The 20,070-nt window shown below is 39.7% G+C and overlaps 2 protein-coding genes across 4 annotated transcripts; one reads left to right on the forward strand and one right to left on the reverse strand.

Annotated features, from left to right (window-relative positions):
• The first annotated feature begins 2,481 nt into the window (after positions 1–2,481).
• On the forward strand, positions 2,482–13,588 carry LOC116187207. 2 transcript variants are annotated; one of them, XM_031515839.1, is made up of 13 exons: positions 2,482–3,064; positions 3,184–3,723; positions 3,843–4,394; positions 4,511–5,609; positions 5,729–6,016; positions 6,090–6,567; positions 7,089–7,551; positions 8,333–9,434; positions 9,633–9,917; positions 10,013–11,743; positions 11,822–11,890; positions 12,000–12,052; positions 13,309–13,588. In XM_031515839.1, exons 1-10 carry the CDS (start codon positions 2,577–2,579, stop codon positions 11,627–11,629), a joined length of 6,912 nt encoding a protein of 2,303 aa, XP_031371699.1. In that variant the 5' UTR covers positions 2,482–2,576; the 3' UTR covers positions 11,630–11,743; positions 11,822–11,890; positions 12,000–12,052; positions 13,309–13,588. The 2 variants fall into 2 exon arrangements, with proteins under 2 accessions (XP_031371699.1, XP_031371698.1); XM_031515838.1 differs by having other exon boundaries at positions 11,822–11,869.
• Positions 13,589–15,039: 1,451 nt separating this feature from the next.
• Positions 15,040–19,730, reverse strand: LOC116187209 (TMV resistance protein N-like). 2 transcript variants are annotated; one of them, XM_031515842.1, is made up of 6 exons: positions 19,103–19,730; positions 17,771–18,863; positions 17,347–17,625; positions 15,588–17,257; positions 15,366–15,443; positions 15,040–15,253 (listed from the first exon to the last, which is right to left on the reverse strand). In XM_031515842.1, the coding sequence occupies exons 1-4, from the start codon at positions 19,627–19,629 to the stop codon at positions 15,599–15,601; spliced, it is 3,558 nt and encodes a 1,185-aa protein (XP_031371702.1). In that variant the 5' UTR covers positions 19,630–19,730; the 3' UTR covers positions 15,040–15,253; positions 15,366–15,443; positions 15,588–15,598. The 2 variants fall into 2 exon arrangements, with proteins under 2 accessions (XP_031371702.1, XP_031371701.1); XM_031515841.1 differs by having other exon boundaries at positions 15,583–17,257.
• Positions 19,731–20,070: the final 340 nt, after the last annotated feature.

Raw genomic sequence — 20,070 nt, forward strand, 5'->3', positions numbered from 1 at the left:
AATTTTACATCACATATAATCAATTGGCTTGACTATTATTGAAGTGCGATAATTTTAGTGATTAGCAAAATTATTAGATCAATTGGGAATGATACTTGGCTCATCCTTTTATTATTGCATGACCCGTATACTTGCGGGAGACAACACTTATTTACATATATATATGTATATATATATATATTTTTTTTTCCGACTTCCATGAGTTCTAGTAGGTAACATAATATAGAAGAAATGAAAAAAGAAACTGAGACTAAGGGTAGGTAACATATATATTTTTTTCAACTCCATTCAAACTATAAATAATTATATTTATTTAGGATTGTAATGATTGCGTTGTTGAATTATGAAAAAAAAGGGAAAAAAAAGTAATAAATAGTTAAAAGAAAGTAATAATTGTGTTGTTGAATTGTAAAAAAAATTAATGAATAATTGAGATAATTTAGTATTAAAATATGAATTGAATGGTTAAAAAAATTGAAAAAAATTAAAAAAATAATAATTGTGTCGTTGAATTGAAGATAAATTGAGTTAAATGGAGTAGAGTTAAAAAAAAAACTCCAAAACCAAATATACTTAATAATTTCAGTAAGCCAAAAGCCCCCTTTCTCGATTGAATCATAAAGTTCGCCTGCCTTAGGAGACATGAGAAGAATAAATATAAAATCACTTTTTTTATGGGAGATTTTACCACGGGCATTTACAAAAAAAAAAATCGCTGTGATTGTTTTATTTTTAGCCGTTGGATCAAATTTGGCAAGATTCAGACTGTACGCGTGTCCAAATTTTTTTTAATAAAGGATTCACTCCTCTATCTTTGAATTCTGATAATTTCGACCACACATCTTCTCAACGATGCCTAATTTCATCCGTCAACGAGCAAAAGTCGACTCGATATTAAACCGAACCAAAATATACTAGTTCACTTAAATAAATAACAACTTCATTTTATTAAAAAAGAGAAAAGAAAAGTAAAATAGAAAAATACACAATTATATCGACATCGGAATGTTTATTGCCCCATCGTATACATAAAAAACAAAAACAAGAACAAAAAAAGAAAATCAAATCCGTAAAGATCAAATCCGTAAAAAGGGACTCTCATTCTCATCCGGCTATCGCTTCTTCAGGACTTCCACCACCTCGTCACCACCGACTGAACTTGCAAAAAGCTTCCTGACTGGACGAAAAAACTGTCATAAGATCGCTATGTCGAGCCTTTATTAGTTAATAAGACAATAGACATAATCCGTGGATAGATTCATCGGCTAAAGGATTGAAGACCGAGTGGCATGTCTCAAGTCCGGCTCCTGAGACTCACTTGCGAGGTTCCATGAGCTCTTGCAGCGCTCTCGGGGCCAAATAGTTTCGCCGGGAGCCCATCAGCAAAAATGGAAATGCTATCTCTTTTCACGCTTACATGGGCTGCATACAAATTCATTGGAGACGTTGCGCATGACGTGTACAAGAACTGCACTGCCGATCATCGGGTTGTCGGCAAGCAGCCATTTCCGGAGAGCCCACTCCAGGTTCTTTAGGCCTTCCTGCAGGTCGTTTCTGATAGCATCGTAGATCTTCTCCATTAGCTTCCTCCCCGTTAATGACAGGCTCATCAGCCCGAGCTGCAGCTGGCTGCAACATAAGTCCATTTAATCGGCCCAACCTAAGGAAACAATGACAAGAGCAGGTTCAAACACGACGGGCAAAGTGGGAATAGGCCGTCGGGTAAAGAAGGAAAAGGTTAAAGGAACCACTGCTTAGTTCCGATTTCTTCAAAAGTTTTTGCTGGAAATTTCTACAAAAGTTGTTTATTAGCTGTTTGGTGGCACAAACAGATGATTATATTAACAAATAATTAATGGATTAATCAAATAGATAATCTCTAATGTGGGATGAAAAGAGGCTTGGTCTTGGTGGTGGCAAAAATTGGGGATGTCTGTTTTTCTTGTTTTTGTGTTTTTATGTAAATGGCGGGCAATAAACATTATGGCATCGATATAATTGTGTATTTTTCTATTTTATTTTATTTTTCTTTATTTTAATAAAATGAAATTGTTACTTTAAATTTTCGTTCAGTTTAATATCGAATTGACTTCGGCTCCTTCACGGATACGATCGAGAGTCGTCGAGAAATTGCGTGATCGAAAATATCATACTTCAACGATTGATGATTACATCATTTATTAAAAAAATTTGAACATGTACGTGGTCTGGATCTTGCCAAATCCGATTTAACAGTTGAAAATAAAACAATCATTTTTTTTTTTCAAACAACTGTGCTTGCATCATTCCTTTTTTAATAATAGATGTCAATCACAGAGGGTCGATATGCAATTATCCCATTTACGAAGCTTCGTGGAAGGTATGCACTTGAGATGATGTTTCTCCGATTGGGTGGGGTAAGAAAATACGTTGCGCTGTACTCGAAGGAAGAAAAAAATAATAATAATATTATTATTTAATTAATTAATTGATTGTGCTCTTCTTGGAAGAGCAAGGGTTTGGGGACAGTCCCTAAAGCAATTGTCAAACCTACCTTGCTTCCTTCACAGTAACTTGCCATTCGAGTTCGAATCGCCATGGATGTCCCCGAGATTTCATCTTCGGCTGCGGGTGCCTATGATTACGATGTTTTCTTGAGTTTCAGAGGCTCTGATGTGAGACTAGGTTTCGCCGATGTCCTCTACCACAGCCTCATGGATGCAGGGGTTCGCGTCTTCCGGGACGATGAGGAGCTCGCCCAAGGAGATTTTCTCCCCGATGGTCTTCTTCAGGCAATCAAGCGCTCTAGAATCTCCATCCCTATCTTCTCGAAAGATTATGCTTCCAGTAGGTATCTCCTCGAGGAGGTCGTAGGAATGCTGGAGTGCCGGGAACGAGAGGGCCACAAGGTCATCCCGATATTCTATGATGTTGATCCAGGAGATGTAAGAAATCAGAGGGGGACCATTGGGGAGTCTTTTGCTTGCCATGAGGAACGTGGAGTCGACACCGGTAGGATTCAGACATGGAGGCAGGCTCTTCATGAGGTCACGTCCTTGAGAGGCTGGGAACTGCGCTGTCATGGGTAACTCTTATTCCTCTTGCTTCTCCTTTTTCGCTAATAGACTGACCCAATATGGATTTTCAAGTCATTAGTATTTGTATATTGCTGTGATTCACCCTGCACGCATGTGTTCTTTGTAGTTTTAGCGAAGTCGTGAAGCGGATCGTTTCAGAGGTTCTTCGGATATTGAAGATGGATGTCTCCGAGAGCTCGTCTTTGGCTGCGGGAGCCTATGATTACGATGTTTTCTTGAGTTTCAGAGGCTCTGATGTGAGACTAGGTTTCGCCGACGTCCTCTACCATGGCCTCACGAATGCAGGGGTTCGCGTCTTCCGGGAAGATGAGGGGCTCGCCGAAGGAGATTATACCACCGATGCTCTTCTTCAGGCAATGAAGCGCTCTAGAATCTCCATCCCTATCTTCTCAAAAAATTATGCTTCCAGTAGGTTTCTCCTTGAGGAGGTCGTACGAATGGTGGAGTGCCGGGAACGAGAGGGCCACATGGTTATCCCGATATTCTATGATGTTGATCCAAGAGATGTAAGAAAGCAGAGGGGGATCATTGGGGAGTCTTTTCCTCGGCATGAGAAACGTGGAGTAGACCGCGATAGGATTCAGACATGGAGGCACGCTCTTCATGAGGTCGCGTCCTTGAAAGGCTGGGAACTGCACAATAATGGGTAACTCTTATTCCTCTTGCTTCTCCTTTTCCGCTAATAGACTGACCCAATATGGATTTTCAAGTCATTAGCATTTGTGTACTGCTGAAATTCACCCTGCTCGCATGTGTTCATTGTAGTTTTGGCAGGTCTTTAGGCGAAGCCGTGAAGCGGATCGTTTCAGATGTTCTTCGATTATTGCAGTTGGATGTCTCCGAGAGCTCATCTTCGGATGCGGGAGCCTATGATTACGATGTTTTCTTGAGTTTCAGAGGCTCTGATGTGAGACTAGGTATCGCTGATGTCCTCTACCATGGCCTCACGAATGCAGGGGTTCGCGTCTTCCTGGACAATGAGGGGCTCGTCCGAGGAGATCTTCTCCCCGATGCTCTTCTTCAGGGAATCAAGCGCTCTAGAATCTCCATCCCTATCTTCTCGAAAAATTATGCTTCCAGTAGGTTTTGCCTCGAGGAGGTCGTAGGAATGCTGGAGTGCCGGGAACGAGAGGGCCACATGGTCATCCCGATATTCTATGATGTTGATCCAAGCGATGTAAGAAATCAGACGGGGATCATTGGGAAGTCTTTTGCTGGGCATGAGAAACGGGGAGTCGACCCCGATAGGATTCAGACATGGAGGCAGGCTCTTCAAGAGGTCGTGTCTTTGAAAGGCTTGGAAGTGCTGAATAATGGGTAACTCTTATTCCTCTTGCTTCTCCTTTTTCACTAATAGACTGATCCAATATGGATTTTCAAGTCATTAGTATTTGTGTACTGAAATTCACCCCGCACGCATGTGTTCATTGTAGTTTAAGCAAAGTCATGAAGTGGATTGTTTCAGAGGTTCTTCGAAAATTGCAGATGGATAAACCACAATTACCTCGTCTTTTAGTTGGTTTTGATGATCGGGTAGAAGCAGTGATGAACCTGCTTGATGTTAATGCTGGTGGTGTGAGAATGGTTGGAATATATGGCATGGGGGGCATTGGCAAGACTACTCTTGCAAAGGCTGTTTACAACAGGCTTTGCAATTTCTTTGGAGATCATCGCTGCTTTCTCCCAGACATTAGAGAAATATCTATGAGACCAATGGGTCTGCTACGTTTGCAACACCAGTTAGTATGCGAGGTCCTAAGGCAAGAGAATGTTTTCATTACAGATTATCATGAAGGCATTCATTTCATTAGAAGAAAATTTTGTCATAAAAGAGTTATGGTAGTCCTTGATGACGTGGATTCACGCGAACAACTTGATGCATTAGCTGGGGCACCTGATTGGTTTGGTCCAGGAAGCAGAATTATCATAACAACCCGAAGCCTCGATGTTCTCGATAAGTCGGCAATCTTTGGAATATATGAGGTTGAACCGATGAGTGAACATGAAGCTCTTCAACTGCTTAGTAGGCATGCTTTTCGAACAGATTTTCCTCCCAAGGACTATTATAATATTTCTGTTGGGATTGTTTCTTCTACTGGAGGACTTCCTTTAGCTCTTGAGGTTGTAGGATCTTTTCTGTTGGGTAAAAGGAAGGATGTCTGGGAAGAGACATTGCAGAAAGTAAAAAAAGTACCCTTCCAAGCAGTTCGAGACAAGTTGCAAATAGGCTATGATGCTCTAGAGCAGGAAGAAAAGGAAATTTTTCTTGACATAGCTTGTTTTCTGACTGGTGAGGATATGAGAGTTGCCTGTTACATGTGGGAGGACTCTGGCTTTTCTCCTTATCTTGCTACTGGAAGATTGTCCAACCAGTCATTCATGAAAGTCGGGAAAAATCGCGAGCTGCAAATGCATGATCAACTCGGAGCTCTTGGTCGTGAAATTGTACGGGCAGAAAGTCCACGAGAACCAGGGAAGAGAAGTAGACTGTGGAATCACGATGAAGCCTTTGATGTACTGAAAAAGAGGAAGGTAATTTCTGTCTTTCAATTCCTTATTTACTGAACAGATAAACCATCAGCAAGTGGGACCATTACCAACCTAGTTATACTTGTTTCGTCTAATTAATCACTTTCATTTGAACTTGGCAGGGAACTGGACATGTTGAAGCCCTTTGTCTCACATTTGGTGATGATTCATGCAACAGTTTTACTTCTTCGGAATTTGATGGTTTGTCTAATTTAAGATTTTTGAGATTGGATCGAGCTAGCATACAAGGAGATTTTGGTGATCATCTCTCAAGATTAAGATGGCTTAACTGGGAAGGCTGCAAGAAGTTAGATGATCTCCTGAATTTGCATTTAGAGAAATTGGTCGTTCTTGATCTGTCAAACAGTCAAGTTACTGGAGATCCAAATACATGGATTGAAGTCATGAAGGTGCCACACTTGCTTCTTCATTTTGATTCACGATTGTATAGAAAATGATCCTTCACCATAATTTGTCTTGCAGATGGCTGCGAGTTTGAGAGTTTTACTCCTCAATAGTTGCCCTGAATTACGCATTTCTCCTTGCTTCCCAGCTGAAATGAGGCTGGAAATACTAAGTTTTGAAGGTTGCACTCAACTTAGGGAGATTGACCCGTCCATTGGTAATTTGAAGGAGTTGAAGTACTTAAATTTGAACTTCTGTGTCCATATTGACCATCTGCCAGAAGAGCTAGGTTTGATGGAAAATTTGGAAGAACTCTTGATTGATGGAACTTCCATTAGAAATCTTCACTTTACTGAAGGCTCCTTGAAGCAACTTGAAGTTCTTAGTGCTAGTAGTTGTACAAACTTGGCTCAAATACCGGATTCAATTGGTCATCTAGAATCTCTCATATATCTTTGCCTAGACAATCTGAATGCAATTGGGTTGTGGGCAGAACTTCAAGGCTTTTTATTGGGGATCAAGGACCTCAAAATAAAGATATCAAACTCCAAAATTGGTGAGTAAACTTAAACCCCGAAATTGGAAAATTTTGAAGTGTTGACGAGGGAAACCGAATTTCGCAAGCGCAGGTCTTTAGATGACACTGAGTATTCACTTTTACAAATACCAAGCTGCGATGGTCTGATTTTTTTAATGAAGTCATCTTGAGATGCCAATTTACCATTTGTGCTAACCTAAGTCCAGGCAAGAAATCTTATGTTTCCTAATTTAGTTTTAGTGCCTGCTGAACATTTTCTATCGATCCAAGAATATCATTTGACATCTAGCTAGACCATCTGTTTCTGTAATGCATTCATTCTGATAGTACCTTGATTAATTAAAAGGATAGTCCCTGTAGTTTTTCTTAACTGTGTACATACAGTAGGGCCTTTCATATATTAATTCCGTTGGTAATCTCCATCTGACATACCAACTCGTGCATGGAATTAGAGTAAATATATGCATAATATACATATATATACACCAATAAACTTGATCCTCCATCTGTAATGGTTTGCATTCTTCATGAATGTGCAGACATAACTTCAGGGACATTAGCAACTCATTTTGAGGTTTTCTTGAGTTTCTGTACCCATAATGAAATTGCCAGCTCATTGTATGAAGATATGAAAAGTTCTGGGATATCTGCATTTGGAGTTGATGAAGAACTCAATGAAGATAAAGAGGTTGGCAAGAAGCTTTTCTGGGCAATTGACAACTCTGACATCTGCATACCTATCTTCACCAAGGATTATGCTTCTCATGTGTGGTGCCTGCGTGGACTCTCACATATGATGGAGTGTCAGAGATATTCTGTTGGGCAGCAGGTTGTACCCATTTTCTATGATGTTGAGCCATCTGATGTGAAGCTGGAAACAGACTTGTACATCAATGCACTGAAGGAGCACAAGGAGAATTTTTCTGTCGAGACAGTGCGTCAGTGGGAAGAATCTCTTAGGGAGGTTGCTGAACTAAAAGGATGGAAATGTAAAGCTGAAGGGTGAGTGTCATTCCATCTCGAGTCATGTTGAAGTTGCTACAAGGATTTTAATCCCTTAATAGATTTATTATTGATACATTAAGCATACAAATCATGCTTATATCATTTATGCTCTGTTGTGCTACTGAGATTATTTTCTTTATGAACTTAATGTGATAAGTGACCTAAAAAAGAAAAGTCAAAATATCATTATACCTATAGTTGATATTACATTCACATCTAAGAATGAATTGGACTTAATTAAACGAACTTATACAATGCATGTAATCGGTATCTTCTTGCAATATCAAATATTGTCATTAATTTAAGTCTAGCTCATCAAATTTTATAGTGCATATTATCTTGTAATGCTGAAACTGTTGGCAACCACAATAAAGTCATCAACTATCAACAAATTGATTGAATTAAAAGTAACAAATGTGTGGAACTTAGGGGGATCAAAATGGACCTCCAATTCATGGCTTAGATTTTATATATCATGTCTTGCTGTAGTTACTTACAAAACTGGGGCAGTTTACCTGGCAGTTGCTTTATTTTCAGTTTACAAATGTTTGAACCAAGAATGATCTGTATGTGATATACTAAATTTATAAAGGAAAAGCACCGTAGGAATGTAACCTAAATTAGCAGTATTAACATAGTAAAATCCATGTCCTTCCGTTTACATTTGCTCAAATACCATAATGTCTGTTTCATATGACACTTCATATGTACCCTAAAGTTATCATCCGACAAGTATTTCTTACATTCACCTCTAAGAAAATGTTTTATTATATTGCAGTTTCAAGAGATACAGCAAGTTTGTTGTAAGTGCAACTCTAAACAAGCTTAAGGGAAAACACGGAAATGTCCTAGTTGGATTGCATGGTCAAGCAGAGGAGCTGAAGAGAGTATTAGATCTTGAATCTAGAGATGTGCTGTTTGTGATTATTCATGGAATTGGTGGTATTGGTAAGACGACTTTGGCCAAGGCCGTTTTTGACCAACTCTCCGCTCACTTTGAAGGCTACAGCTTTCTCAGAGATATTCGAGAAACATCAAAACACAAGGGTCTTAAATATTTGCAGGACCAACTACTGAGAGACATACTTGGTGCTGACACTGATTATGGAACCAGGATGATAAGCCATAGGTTTCTCGAGAAGAAAGTTCTTATTGTTCTTGATGATGTTGATGATCGGGGGCAGATCAAGAAGCTAGTTGGAAAGTCTAATCGGTTTGTTGCAGGAAGCAGGATCATTGTTACAACAAGGGATATCAATGTGTTGGTAGTTGAGAATGAAGCAAGAGACAGATGCTTCGTGGAGTTGCCTGAGGAAGTTCGGCCTTTTAAAATGGAGGGAATGAAATTCAGTGAAGCTCTTCAACTTTTTTCTATCCATGCTTTTGGAAAAGTCCTTCCTCCTGACGACTACCTAATTACATGTGAGCGAGTTGTTTCTGTACTACGTGGACTTCCTTTGGCCCTTGAGATTATAGGTTCATCCCTAACTCGCAAACCTGAAAATGTCTGGAAGGCTACAGTGGAGAAATTGGAGAACCCACTTGATCAAGAACTTCACTCAAAACTGATGATAAGTTATGAGGCACTAGACAATGAGGCAAAAGAAATATTTCTTGATATTGCGTGTTTTTTCAATGGTAGAGAAAAATCCACTGCAATCCACATGTGGGATGCTTGTGAACATTTTCCGGAAGAGAAACTTGAAGTCCTCATCTTCACGTCTTTCATCAAAATTTTGGGCGACAATAGGTTATGGATGCATGATGAGGTCAGAGATTTTGGAAGAAAAATTGTCTCTGGAGGAACCATTATTGATTCGGCCAAGGGTAGTAGGTTGTGGGCCAACAAGGAAGTTCTGGACGTGCTAAGGAGCAAGGAGGTAAAGCACATGAGAATATCATCAATTCTTTGAGTAATTGAATCTGGCAGTTCATTAGATAAATTATTTCACCTCTTTAATTATTAGAATAAGATTTGATATTCTATAATCTCTTATTAAAGTAAATTGCTTGACTAGTGGTCCTTGGATGGATCATATCTTGCAGTTTCTTATCACCTCTTGTGGACTTCATGGCAGGAAAATGGAAATGTTCGAGGTCTCAGGCTACACTTTGATGAATTTCTGCGGGAATGCACTTTTCCAAATGAAGAACTTGGAAGATTGCTGAATCTAAGGTTTCTTGAATTGTCGGGGTTTCCCTTTGCAGTAAAGCGTGGCCTACCAAAATTAAGATGGCTTTCATGGCATTTTTGTCCTTCGGATGTTGCGGCAACTAACCTACATCTGGAAAATTTAACGATTCTTGACCTTTCTCACAGTCAAATCGGTGATCATCAGTTGGGTGAATCGGGCCAACTTGGGGTAAAACTTTTTTTCCACGAATTCATCTCTGTTTTCATTGTTTTTCCAGTCTAGTTTTTGTTTGACTATCTTCCATGTCAATAACTGTTCTGCAGATGGCAAAGAATCTGAAAGTTCTCAATCTCACAGGTTGCAAAAGCATAACCAAAACCCCCATTTTCTCTGAGTGCATGATTTTGGAGAGGTTAATTCTGGAAAATTGTGAAAATTTGGTTGAAATTGACAGCTCCATTGGGAAATTAAAGCAGCTTGTGCACTTGAACCTCAATGGATGCAATTCTCTTAAAGCATTGCCTGACGAACTCTCTTCAGCTAATGCTCTGACAGAGATTGTCATGAAAGGGAATGGTCAGTCTTTCAACTTACAAGAATCAATTACCGGTCTTACATCCTTGTTGGTTCTGGAAATAGATCACGTGAAAATTGTCGATCCCTTATGTACCGGAAAGTCTGAGAGTCTTGAGCGCCTAACCTTATCCGAGTGCACTGGAATCAAGGAACTTCCAGAATCATGTCAGTTTTTCCAGTCATTGGTCATGTTAGATTTATCAAGGACGGAAGTTACTAAATTACCTGACTCCATCGGAGATATGAAGAAGTTGAAAGTGATAAATATGGAATATAGTTTGATATCTGAGTTGCCTAAATCTATTGGGAAGCTGGAAAAGCTTGAAGAGTTGCTAGCCAAACATTGCGAAGGTTTGCAAGGAGAAATTCCAAGTGAAATTGGGACCTTATCCTCCTTGATCATCCTAGATTTGTCCTTCACCAGAATTTCATCATTGCCCCCGACATTGAGTAAGCTCTCCAATCTCCAGACACTCAATTTAGAATTCTGCCATGAGCTTAGAGAATTGTCTGTGCTTCCGAAGAGTTTGGTCACTCTGCATGTCATGTCTAAGAAGCTAGAGGAGCTGCCGGATCTTTTGGAGATGAGTAGTTTGACTGATCTGCAGTTATTTTGCGCCGTTGATAAGTTTCAAACTAACATCGGGAAGTTATCCAGATTGGAGAAGTTGGAGTTGTACATTCCAAGAATCAAAACCCTCGAGTTTGGCGTTACATCTCAGCTCGGATCACTTTCTTTATCTTGCCGGGAAATAGAAACTTTACCCCAGTTGCCGTCAACTTTGTTGAGGTTGTCTGTGGCACATCTCAACGGAACTATGAAATTTCCAAGTATCAGCAACTTGAAAAGATTGACATTCTTAGAGTTCTATAGCTGTTCAATGGGCAGCGATGAATTCAGAAATCTGGGAGTTGTGGAGTTAAAATCATTGGACCATCTCTCTGCAAGCAAATGCAACTTTAGCAGTATCAGTGGACCTCTTCTGCCAGAAAGATTGAAAGTGTTATGCATGACAGAATGCGAGTTTCTTGATGGCTTACTTGATCTGTCAAGTCTCAAGAGTTTAATGCGCTTGGAGATAATGAATTGCCAATTGTTGACTGAGATTAGAGGTTTAGGAAAACTCGAGTCCGTGGAAGAAATTATTATCTGCTACTGCAATTCTCTGGAAACATTGGGCGATTTATCTGATTTGGAAAAGCTTGAAGCTCTCCACATAGATAGTTGCGAGAAGCTCGTTGAAGTTAAGGGTCTTGGAAGAGTAAAATCTTTGAAGCGCTTGGAGATTTATGGTTGCAAGTCTTTGGAAAGATCAGTGCATGTATCAAATTCCAGGTTGAGAAAACGGGATGTGCTTACATAAAGGCAAAGCTGGGTCTTGAGGCATACTAGAATCCTGATACTCAAGACATCCTGTCAAAGCAGGGAGTGTCATGTCCAGAATGGCATTTATTGCGAGGGACTTCAATTACAATATGTATGCTCAAGCAGTTAACCTATCTACTATTTGTGGGGTTTGGTTTCATAAATATAAGTATTATACCTCATCTTTCAGGAAGGGAAGGTATCACAACTCCTATCTGGCTATCTTCGGGCATCAACGGTGAGTTATGTCCATGAATCGGTATGCTTCTCCTGTTTGCCTTTCTGACAAAATTTTAATTAGTTTCTGGAATTCATTTCCATTCATCTGACCTTCTAGTTCCTTGTTTAATTATGAATTCTGGGAATAGGAGATATTGCCGAAGAGAAGCTATAGTGCAAATCTCCTCCACACTTTGTCCAGGTATGAATGTCTTTACCCTTGGACTTTTAGTGTGCGTTTGTTTGGACTGGAAATTAAGTGCTTAAATTTTAAGCACTCAATGAAATAAGTGCTTAATTGATTAAATAAAAGTTGTTTTGTAAAGATAAATGTGGAAAACTTGCAGCTTTTTAGAATATTTTATTTATCTTCCAGCCCAGCATTTACCTTATATTACACTTTTGACCCCAGCCTTTAATTATAATATTATTTAATACAATTACTGAAAGTTAAAAAAAGAAAAAAATTGGAAGTTTTATAAAAGAAAAAATAAGGAGAAGATAGTGAGATCGAAGATGAAGGGGGTGGTGGCGGCTCCAATCTAGGCCACCGTCGCCCAAGGCGAGGTTACTAGTGACACCACTCCGAGAGAGGGACGATTGTGGTGGCATTGGCCTTGAGCCCGGTCACCATCGCCCAAGCGAGGTCGCCAACGACCTTCCCTTGGTTGGTGGTGGCCGGTATTAGGGCCACCACTGTCCCTTCCCATGAATTGCCCTTCCCCCAAACCTCCCTCCCTCTCTGTCTGTCTCTTTAACAATCTGAGTGAAAATCAGAAAATGTGACCAAATTGCAATTACAAAAAAGTTCAGGGATACTGATGCGAATATGAGAAAAATGCACCCCGGCTGAGTGATTGAGCCATTAAGTGCTTAATTATTAAGTAGGTTTCCACTTACTTAATCATTAACCGCTTTTTTAACTCAAGTCTATTAAGTCAAGTCATTTCTTTTAGGTTGTGTTTGTTTGGACTTATCAGCACTTAAATTTATGTGCTGAAATTTTAAGCACTTACTAGGATGAGTGCGTAAGTGGTTTAAGTCAAAATTGTTTGGGAAGCGAGTATCGAAATTATGAAAACTTTGTGGTGTGATATTCACACGTCAGCCTCATATCTTCTTTTCTTTTCACTTTTGCTCTAACATATTATTATATTATTTTTTACAATGTCAAAAATAGATGGCACGTGGGGCGAGCATGTGTAATTCATTCAATCCATTGGGGCGTGCATGTGTAATTGATCATTGCGTGCTTTACTGAATCATACAATCAAGTCATGTGATGTCTTTTTTTTTTTTTGGCGAACAAGCTTAATTCCATTACCGATGTTGAAATTTCGATTCAGTGCTTAATTGACTTGCCCAACACTTGGAATTTCAGAATACAGTGAATTAATTATGCATTGCTTCTGGCTACCTCGCTACCCCTTTGGCTGAAAATCGGTTTTGATGCTGCAGTGTGCTCAAATTGGTCCCGTCTGGCTGCTGTCCATTGGATCCTCTTTGCTTATCTCCTCGGGGGCTGAGGTTAATGGTGCTCACTTACTGATCATCCCGATCCAAGCAAACTGGTTTTGGCGTGTGCCGTATAGTGATTCTCATCTCCCCATAGGACTTCGCAGAAAATCTTGTCCATAGTTGATATCATTTATATTTTTGTTTGTTCTTTTCATGACTGGTCTCTTGTTTGGGTTTCGAGGGGATCTCACACCCTTTTCACATGTTTGGGCTTCCGTACTTCCCAATGCATTCACCCAGGGTTATCGGAACCGGATCGGATGGTGAACCGGAAGGGGTATGGGTTCATGGGTTTATGGGTTTAATCGGGGGTTCGATGGGTCAGATCGCATGTTTAATTAAAATAAAATAAATATTCATATTATTAAAAAATTTATGATAATTATGATAGATGTATGGTGATTTTAAAGAAATATGAGAATAGTGTAAGAAAATGTTTATATTTAATATTTTTACTTCAAAATAAATATTGAATTTTAATAAGTACTTAAAAGTAGAGTTTAAAGAACAAGAAAGTGGTGGTGGTGTGGTTGATAGTTAGTATGGGAAGTAAGGGGTCATGAGTTCAATTCTTTACGTAATCAAGCAATTTTTACGCTAAATAAACAATTTATAAAATCTATAAAATCGGTCGGTTCAATGAAATTATGCTCAAAATCAGCCGGTTTAATTGGTTTGGCGATTCAAATTTGCAATTTGGGTTTTCGAGTGAATGGAAAATTTGCAATTTGGATTCAATCCGGTTGGTTTTGATAACAATACATTCGCCATCATCACTGGTCTAATTGAGTTGAGTTGAATATTTTGTAAGTTATGGGATTCGATTGTAAGATTGTCCCTCAATTTGGGATCCGATTTTGATCTACGCATTCAACTGGTTTGCTTCTTTTCGGTACATGCAACTTCCTATAGGAGCTGGAATTGTCTGTTATTTCAGCAAGACTGCATATGCAGGTACCGTTCACAGCGTCATTTTCCCACCGCCATTAGAGCATTTGCAATGTCGTCCCTCAATTTGGGAGTCATTTGCCAATTCAAGGGGCTCACGTGATGTCACATCATTCGAATTGTCCCCGAAGAAAAAATTTCCCTCCGACAACTGGGTGTCCCATTTTGGGATTCATTTGTGACCTCAAATTTTATTTAATTAGATTTATTTTCATATTTATTAAATAATCTTATAATTATGTTTACTTTTGCATTTAAATTTCAGATTGAAAAATAATTTTTTATTTTAATTTTTTTTAGGTATCTAAAAAAATTAAAATTACTATAAGAAAATTTTTTTTATTGATTTTTTCTTTTACAACTCAAGAAAAACAATTTACTTTTGCAATAAAAAAATTAAGTGCAAGGAGCCAATTTAAAAAATAATTAGATCAGGCAAAGACCCGTTGCTCAATTGCAAATGCTCTTCGAGACATTTTGGATCGTGTACGTCCGTGCAGTTACTATACCTGCTCATTCAAGTCAGAGACACTGTTACTCACTTACCTGACTCTCCCATACGTGGTGCTACTTTGACAAGCCGATGTGTTTTCCATTAATTTGAGGGTTTCGTGCATAAGATGGTGCGAATATTTGGATGGACGGAAAGACACTGGTCTAGAAATGGGGTCCTTTGGACAAGTGTGCAACGGACAGTTTATGTGGTAAAGTTGGAGGGCAATATATCGAAATTGCAAAGGCTCACTGTAAACTAGACAGTTGTAAATAAGCAAGTTCTGGTACGGTAAAAAGTCTTTGAAGCACAAATCTGAATCTATGTTGTCACCCATCGCTGCAAATCTCGAAGGACATAGGATGCAGAGAAGTAGGTCCGCCACCCAGATATCATGACTAGTTTTATGATCACCATCGGCTCCCCTTAATGTTTCTAGTTTCTCTGCATGAAATGAATTAAAACATGCATGAAAAAAAATCATAAAAAAATAAGCTTGTGGACGATAGAATCCGTTCACAAGTCCGATGGAATTGTGTAGTTGTAGTAGTCCTACCACTGCTCATTGTAGTTGGAGGTTTTAGGCTCCAATTAATCATGTAATATCATCTGAAATAGCTCCAGAATAGAGATCCTGCAAGTTGGTATATACATCGTAAGTTAAGTTTTCATCTCCATAAGAATTACACCTTCCGTTAAAAGCAGGAGATCATTCAGAATGGAGATTTTCCTCCTAGTAAAGAGAATAAATATGATCTTTATTAGGACATTACCTTACCCACTCTGTAATTAATCAAAACCTTGATGTCTGCTGTGTTTCGGCCTCAATATGTTGGCTGAAGGCAAACTGCGACCCGTAGCCTCGAAGCGCTTCAGATCTCTAGCACGCACTCTTTCGAGACCCTCAAGCTTTCCGAGCTTATGGTTATCAATGAGTCTGAACACCCTTAGTCGCTTTGAGTTGGACATATCACCCTCCAACCTTTCCAAGGAAGGGCACTCGAGAATAATCAATTCTTCCAACAACTCCAACTCTCCGAGACCTTTAACCTCAACTAGTCGTTCGCAGTACGATATCTCCAGTCGCTTTAGACACTTCAAGCCTGAAAGGTGAAGTACGGTATTGCGGAATTCACATTCAATTACATTCAGCACTCTCAGAGTCTTTGGTGGACGAAGTTCATTGGCAATGCTAAAGAGGCAACTTGATGGGGACAAATGCACCAATGTCGCTAATCTACAGATTTCGATGGTGCCCCCACAGTCACTATCATCATTTAACTTGCAATTGAGCAACTCTAAGGATGACAACCTTTCCAAATTGTCCAAGTGTGGCAATCTCGTATTTACCACAACATTTGTCAGGGTCAGCTTAGATAAACTGGATGGGAGCTCCGAGCAGCAGCGCAAGTCCTGGCAAGACAGATGAAGCGACTTCAGCCTATCAGGGAACTGGAATTTAGGCTTCAAGTTGGGGTCATTTGGAACATGCAGTTCCAACTTCTCTAGTTTGGTCAATCCCCGAAAATCCAATTCCCAATTGTACCGTTCAATCAGTGGATGATCATGCCTGGTGTCGATTACCAAGTGGGACAAAGTACTTCCGAGTGCTGATAGATTGGAGACTTGATACAGTGCCCAGAATGTAATTCCCAAATCAGTCAATTTCGGGGGAAGCTGTGACAAATTTTGAGGGTCACAGCATGGTTGTATCTGTAGTTTCTGGAGATGAGTGAGCTGGCTTAAATTTTCTGGTAACCTGCCAAGAGAGGTATGTGACAAGTCCAGTATTTTCAAATGGCATAACATCCCGATTCCATCTGGAACTTCGCCCTGCAAATCTCTACTGTGTTTAGCATGCAGCTCTTCAAGCTTTTCCACCTTGCCAATAGTAGGTGGCAACTTCTTTATTGAACTATGTTCCATCTTTATCACTTTCAGCTCCTTCAGCATTCTAATTGACTTGGGCAATCTGATGATCTGTGTCTCTGATATATCCAGCTCAACCAGTGATTTTAACTGCCCAAATGATTTTGGAAGTTTCTCAAAACCGGAGCACCCGAGTAAAGACAGGCGCTGAAGGTTCTCCAAACTTCCAATGGACTCTGAAATTTGAGCCATCCTCACCCTGACAATTTCGAGGATTGTCAATGATTTCAGCAAGCCAATAGACTCTGGCAAGCTGAAGGGCCTGCAAACCTTTTTCGTGATTAGTATCTCTCTCAACATTTCAAGGGAGCATATTTGCTCAGGTAACTTCGCTAGAGAATCACATCCCTTAATATTCAAGCACTTGAGGCGCCTCAATTCGCCAATCGAATGGTCTATTTCAGTCAAGCTTGTGCAATCCTCAATAATCAACCTCTCCAGATTCTCAAACTGAGATAAACGGGGTGTCTTGGTTAAGATATCGCAACATTTTAGGTCAACAACTCTCAAGTTATTCTCCTGTGAAACAGATAAATCACCCCCAAATGAGCAATCGTAATTTGAACAAATACAGCATGATAATCCATTCGTGCACTGAACTACCATACCTTAAATTGATTCCAACCGTCCCATGTATCTGTGATGGAACTATGTGCAAGGTCGAGAACAACCAAATTCGCTGATGCAAAATTGGTTGCGCTAAATTCCCCACCGTTGTGCCAACAAAGCCATCTTAACTCTCGAAGTCGATTGGTAAAGTCTCCATGAAATTCCACATAATACAATTTAAGGAACCTTAGCTTGCACTTGCCTGTAAATTCTTCCCGTGTAAGTTTTGTAAGTTCCCCCTTATACGATAAGCAAATCCCTTCAACCTCCTGGTTCAACTGCGAGAAACAAACCGCTGATCAGAAAAGATAAGAAGCTCGGTACGTTTGGTTTCAGAGTTAAAATAACTTTGGTTTTGATTGTGGAAAAGGATAAAATGTAGTAATACATAAGAAATTGAGGTAAAATCGCTTGTCTGTTTACCTCTTTATTCTTTAGCACGTCCAATGCTTCTTCATGTATCCACACTCTGCTATGCTTCCAAAGTGGATCACAATAATTATTACGAACAATATCCCTTCCGAGCTCTCTAAGATAGTCATGCATCCATAATTTATTGTCATCAACAATTTTTACCAATGAATATTCAAGAAGAGCCTCAATTCCCTCGGAATTATGATAACAAGATCTCCACATGTATGTTGGTTTAGTTTTTTCCGCGTTTACAAAAAAGCACGCAATATCAAGAAAAACTCTCCTCGCGCTGTCCTTCAATGCATCATAACTTATCCTCAACTTCTCCTTTACTGTTTTTGAATCCTTTAGGCTCTGTATTATCTGTTCCCATCTTTTCATATCTCGCTCGCGATGAAGAAGAGAACCCATGATCTCAAGGATCAAAGGCAGCCTTTGAGAATAGATGACAATTTGGCGGGACAGGTTTTCAAAAGTTTCCAATGGCGAGTCTTGCCCAAAAGCATACCTGCTAAAGACTTGAGCTGCTTCATTAAACTCCATCTCCTCCATCTCGAAACCAAAAAATTCTCTTGCTTGGTTCAGGTTGCGTTCTTCTGATACTTCATGTTGAATCGACAGAACCTCTCTGTTTGAGGTCGTAATTATTATCCTACTTCCAGAACCAAACCAAGTAGACATGCCTGCTAGTTTCTTGATTTGTTGCCATTTGTCCACACCATCGAGTACTATGAGAACTTTCTTGTCACGAAAGCTTAATTTGACAGATCTTGACTCACCATAATCGCCACAGATGTCGCTCAGCAGTTTGCGCTCTAGATTTTCAAAACCATAATGCCTCTGTATTTCTCCTACATCAGGAATGAAGCTGCTACCTTGAAATCGGGTAGAAAATTGCAGGAAAAGAGATCTGGCAAGAGTTGTTTTCCCTGTGCCACGTTCTCCATGGATTACTAGGAACCGAACATCACCAGACTCAACATCTAACAACTTCTCCGCAGATTTTGCCCGTTCATCCATTCCCACTAAATGGTAGCTCAGATACCTCATCCTTAGTCTGAACCGAACGTCCTTAACGATCATTTGACTAAAATCTACATCTCTGCACCAATAAGACAAAGTAGGAATATGAAAACAGAGAACCTGCGCTCTTATTCTACAGTATTAGCTTAGGTAACATAAAACACTAGTAATTTTCAGTTTCGACATGAATATTTCGAGCAGCCCAATCATTCATTCACTCACTAGCAATAATTCGAACCCCAAATTATTTGAATTGAAAAGTTGAAACTGATTCCGATTGGAGTCCTCCTAATATTAAAAGTAGGGGAGAAGCTTTACCCGGTGTTGCCCTTGTGCAGTCCCTTGATATGGCCGACCCTTATGAGAGCATCTGTCCACTCCTGCCGATCCTTTTCCGCGATGCTTAGGTTCTCCAAGGTGGCTCTATACGAGGAGGTCTCTTTAAGCTTGACATTCTCAACAGTGACATCGCAGAACATGGGCAAGATCACTTTACGGCCATTGGACACCGCTTGACACTTCACCATGTGCGCAAGCTCCCGAAGGCACCATTTACTCTCAGCATAGTTCTTCGAGAGCATGACTATATAGACATGTGATCTCTCTATGCTTCGCAAAAGCTGCTCACTAATCACATCGCCAGTGTGCAATGAGTCATCATCATAGAAGCAGCGGATTCCAGCAGCTTCCATGAAGTACCGTATGATGTCAATCAACCCTCCACGTATATCTTTCCCTCTAAAGTTCAGAAATACCTCGTAGTCAGTCACGTATCTCCTCCACGAATCGGACCACAGATCATGATCCATTGTGGCCGAGACCATATTCTTGATAGTGGATCTCATGGTCCGCTAGGTGCACTTTCGAAGCTTGGTATTGCAGATGGGATGAGAGGCCTCGGAGTTCTTCTGATTGAAAGTTCACTTCGCCTTAGGGCTGACGTTGACTCATCCTTATTGGCTGGGTGTCATTTTAACTATGAATAACTAATCTCTAGCCCAAATTTTTTTTTTCTCGATAATCAATCAATGAATGCCCATTGATATTAAAAAAAACAGACAGAGAGAGAGAGAAGAGTCCAAAGATGGTACATTATATAAGTAGAAAATACAGCGTATCCTTCTAAATTACCGTAAAGAAAAGTACCTATGGCCAAGCACATTGGATAAATATATAAATATAATTATAAAAATCTTTTCAATTGTTGTAGGTCATCTTAACCTTTTGAGATTGAACTCCATATGAACTCTAGTAAAGATTAGGAAACAAAGCATAACATAATCTAT

This window comes from Punica granatum, chromosome 8 (assembly GCF_007655135.1).
Source record: "Punica granatum isolate Tunisia-2019 chromosome 8, ASM765513v2, whole genome shotgun sequence".
Taxonomy (NCBI): domain Eukaryota; kingdom Viridiplantae; phylum Streptophyta; class Magnoliopsida; order Myrtales; family Lythraceae; genus Punica; species Punica granatum.

Excerpts from the sequence above, each read along its gene's own strand:
- LOC116187207 (XM_031515839.1), top strand. The coding sequence starts at position 2,577 with ATGGATGTCCCCGAGATTTCATCTTCGGCTGCGGGTGCCTATGATTAC. Across the intron at positions 4,395-4,510 it reads TTGGAAGTGCTGAATAATGG|TTTAAGCAAAGTCATGAAGT; the intron begins GTAACTCTTATT and ends TGTTCATTGTAG. Across the intron at positions 6,568-7,088 it reads GATATCAAACTCCAAAATTG|ACATAACTTCAGGGACATTA; the intron begins GTGAGTAAACTT and ends ATGAATGTGCAG.
- LOC116187209 (XM_031515842.1), bottom strand. The coding sequence starts at position 19,629 with ATGAGATCCACTATCAAGAATATGGTCTCGGCCACAATGGATCATGAT. Across the intron at positions 17,626-17,770 it reads ACGTGCTAAAGAATAAAGAG|TTGAACCAGGAGGTTGAAGG; the intron begins GTAAACAGACAA and ends TGTTTCTCGCAG. Across the intron at positions 17,258-17,346 it reads ACGGTTGGAATCAATTTAAG|GAGAATAACTTGAGAGTTGT; the intron begins GTATGGTAGTTC and ends TCTGTTTCACAG.